Raw genomic sequence first — 3730 nt, 5'->3', positions numbered from 1 at the left:
TAATCATGTGCTGGATTTAGTAGGTTAGGCTAGTACTGTAGATTTGCTCCTTTAAAGGGAACCCCAGGTATTAAGACTTGTATGGCTTAATATAACACAAATAAGGTTTCTTACTGAAATATATAGCAGAAAATCCATGGAAAATGTACATTATTTAAAAAAATCCACATCGTTTTATGCATATTTTGGACTATGGGGGGGGGGCACTATTATTTAGATGACGTGAAATGGTTGCAATCTGTGAGCTACTGGCGCTACCTGTTGCTATTTTCACCGCAACACAACTCTGAAAATATTTTTTGTGGGTCTTTCGGTTGTAATTTTCAGTTGAAGGGCAACAAGAGAAGCGACGCACATCTTCAGTGCTTTCCTAGCGATAAGACAAGGAGAAAAGAATGGGAAATGGCTGTGGATGAATAAATCTTCCTAAAGACCCATATATTTGTTCTCTCCACTTTAGCCCTGATGCCTTTGAGGCTTTTAGTAGACCACAACTACTGAAAAAGCTTACAAATGGCAGAGACAAGAAACGCTAGATGCCATCCTGGCAAGATGTAAACATGTAAAGGCTTGTCATCAGCCACTGTTTCTCAGTTTCTCAGTGCAGATTTCACTCTTAGACTCCTTGTGGGGAAAACACTGATGGTATGGCACTTGGTTTAAACCCACGCTTATATACACGTCACCACCAACATTGTATCAGTATTTTATTTTTCGAGTTGTGTATTCAGAGTTGCTGTAAAAATAAGCATCACCAGCTAACTGAGTGCAATCATTTCATGTCATTAAAATATCTGCACCCCCATAGTCCAAAATATGTAGAAAACAATGTGGATTTTTTTAAATAACGTAAATCTTTCATAGGATTTCTACTACATATTTCAGTAAGAGACATCATTTACGTTATATTAAGCCATACAAGTCTTAATACCTGGGTTCCCTGTAAGGTGATAGATTATGTGATAATCACATAAAACAAAGTGAGAGCAATTTCAATGAGAATCTGTGAACTTTGTTGGCAGTACATTAGAATTGGACTGTTAAAATGGGCCTGAAATGAATATTTACCATGCCTGGGAATAATCCATGCTTGATTGCTCGATCAGTTTTCTGAGAATCCCAATGTCACAGGACACAGAATCATCAAGTAACTGAAGTTCCCTCTGGATCTTTTTCAGCTTTACAGCTTCAGCCTGTGTCTGTTTGGACCTGGGAAACAGAAAGGCATATTTAAAACATTGTGTTTTTCACACAACACCTTTGGATCTTCATACATACAAAGGGTTATACTCCAGACTGATTGATTTTAAAGGATTAGTTCACTTAAACATTTCATGATAATTTACTCACCCCTATGTCATGCAAGATGTTCATGTCTTTCTATCGTATAGTCGATAAGAAATTAAAGTTTCTGAAGAAATCATACTAGAATTTTTGTCCATATAGTGGACTTGAATAGTGGCCAACGGGTTGAAGGTCCAAATTGCAGTTTCAATACAGCTTCAAAGGGCTCTACATGATCCCAGCCAAGGAATAAGGGTCTTATCTAGCGAAACGATGTCATTTTTTAAAAATATATATACAAATTTATATACATTTTAACCACAAATGCTTGTAATGCACTAGCTCTGCTCTGAACGTGCAAAGAAAGTCAAATGCTCTACAAAAAAAAGTTAAAACAATGATGTTGGTTGATTTTGAAGTTAGAGGAGAAATGAAGAGGAGTTTTTTCGCCCTACCTTACCTTTTTGAACCGAAGTCAAAAACAAAGAACTGCGTGTGACTTTTTTAATGTGATCACACAATACATGAAGATACACATCGCAAAACTTGTGCAAAACAAGCGTTTGGGATTATAAAGTATATACATTTTTTTTTTTTCTGGAAATGACTGATCATTTTGCTAGATACAACCCTTATTCCTTGGCTGGGATCTTTAAGAGCTCTTTGAAACTGCAATTTGAACCTTCAACCTACTGGCCATCATTGAAGTCCATTATATGCAGAAAAATCCTAGACATTTTTTCCTTTAAAAACCTGAATTTATTTTCAACTGAAGAAAGAAAGACATCTTGGATGACACGGGGGTGAGAAAATGATCAGAACATTTTTATTCTAGAAGTGAACTAATCCTTTAAAAGAAGTTTGAAGCTAGAGAATTGCTCTTACTTTTCAGCAATGGTTTTTGTAAGGAGAGCTTTTCTTTTCTTATTCTTCTCTTCCATCATCCGCTGCTCCCACTGCAACTGCTGCAGGCGGTTCTTCTCCCGCCTGTTAAAAGAAAGGCTTGGTGGAGTCTTATATTTGAAGCCATTTTAATACAAAAATAATATATGGTCATATACACTGATTCCTACAAAATGGTTTAATATAACCAGTAAAGGGGTTTGAACACTTTTAGACTTATTTCACTTTTTATTATATATGACAGGCTTTAGAGGTTCCTTGAAACAAATGAAACAAATGATTTTCTTAAATCAGAATACATCTCTTTTCTCTTTTATTTTTAGGGTCAAATATTATCCAAATATTATCTTGTAATTATCTTATAAATTAAAAAAATATTGAACATAAAATACTGTAATACAAAATATCTTTTTATCAGTGCATGAATATTTGAGCCGGTGTTTGCAAAAGAAATAGACTTACTAACAATTCCACTTCCTGTTTGTCCAGCTCCTTGATGACTGCTGGTGGTGCAGACTCTGCAGGTGATTCTGGGTTATGCTTAACAGGTTCCGCTTCATGTTCAACCAGTTGTGACTCCGATGGTTTAGGCTCATCCTGTGGTTTGACAGGAGCAGGGTGGCTGACAGCAGGAGGGTCTGGGGGCTTGGTAAGCTGTTGGTCGGGCGGAAGAGAGTGGCTGCCCTCCTTCTGTTTTGCTGTCTGCTGCAGAGCCTTTTCTCGCTGCATCTGTTGTCTGCTCCGGTTAGTCGGAGCGGCTTTCCGACCACGACCCAATGTGACAGGCACAGCCTGGTTTACTAAATAACACATTATAACAATTCATCAGTATTAACAATTTAAAATGAGTGACTGTCTTAAATCTAAAAAAGGATTCAAACACGATGTCTTGTTAAGCAAGTCGACATGTAAAAGACATTTTCCGTACTTAATAACTACAAAACAACAATCAGCATCATTATATGAGCATATTGTTACATATACAAGCAGACTGCACCAATAAAGAACGTTTCTGAGTGAAGTTCCAACATTTGTACTCACCGAGTTCGCCGTTGTGTTTCAATTTTCGCAGTTCTTCCTCTGAAAATCCAGCCCACGCAGCCATTCTCAGTACCTTATTAAGTTATTTGCAAATCGGTTTTATTAAAGGCAAATGTATGCGGGTTAAAGAGGTATTTTTCCACATACACACGCGGAAATTAACTTTACTTTCTCAACTGTCCGCCATGTTTGTGTATAATGACTGCCACGTTCAAGACCCTAGAAAAGTCCCTTCGCGTGTGCCCTCGGAGTTTGCCTGTTTTTTTTTTACACGTATATTTCATATACTGTTATACAAGTGTAAAGTTGCAAATAAAATACGACTTTTAACATTTTTTTATAGCTTTTTGATAATGAAGTAAATAATAAATATTTAAGGCAATCGTTTTAGGTGGTTGACCTTCACAGTTTCGTAACTTTATAGATTCACATATCAAAATAAACCAGTTCTTGTCCTTAGTTGTCATGGGAATAATCCCTGGATGATTACATATTCTGAACT

At 36.6% G+C, this 3730-nt stretch overlaps 1 protein-coding gene across 2 annotated transcripts in view; it reads right to left on the bottom strand.

The window, feature by feature from the left end:
- The window catches only part of gorab (golgin, rab6-interacting), a 5245-nt gene extending 1841 nt beyond the window's left edge, over positions 1–3404 (bottom strand). The window contains exons 1-4 of one of the 2 annotated variants that reach the window (XM_073816741.1): positions 3229–3404; positions 2654–2987; positions 2170–2271; positions 1069–1209 (exon numbers count right to left, since the gene is read on the bottom strand). In XM_073816741.1, coding sequence (XP_073672842.1) covers positions 1069–1209; positions 2170–2271; positions 2654–2987; positions 3229–3292 — 641 coding nt within the window. In that variant the 5' untranslated portion in view covers positions 3293–3404. Of the gene's footprint in view, positions 1–1068; positions 1210–2169; positions 2272–2649; positions 2988–3228 lie in introns of those variants that run through there. The other variant, XM_073816742.1, reaches the window with a different exon arrangement.
- Between the last annotated feature and the right edge of the window lie 326 nt (positions 3405–3730).

The sequence above is a fragment of the Garra rufa genome, chromosome 13 (genome assembly GCF_049309525.1).
Source record: "Garra rufa chromosome 13, GarRuf1.0, whole genome shotgun sequence".
NCBI lineage: Eukaryota > Metazoa > Chordata > Actinopteri > Cypriniformes > Cyprinidae > Garra > Garra rufa.
Note: the sequence above shows the minus strand (reverse complement) of the source record. Positions and strands in the feature narration are given on the sequence as shown.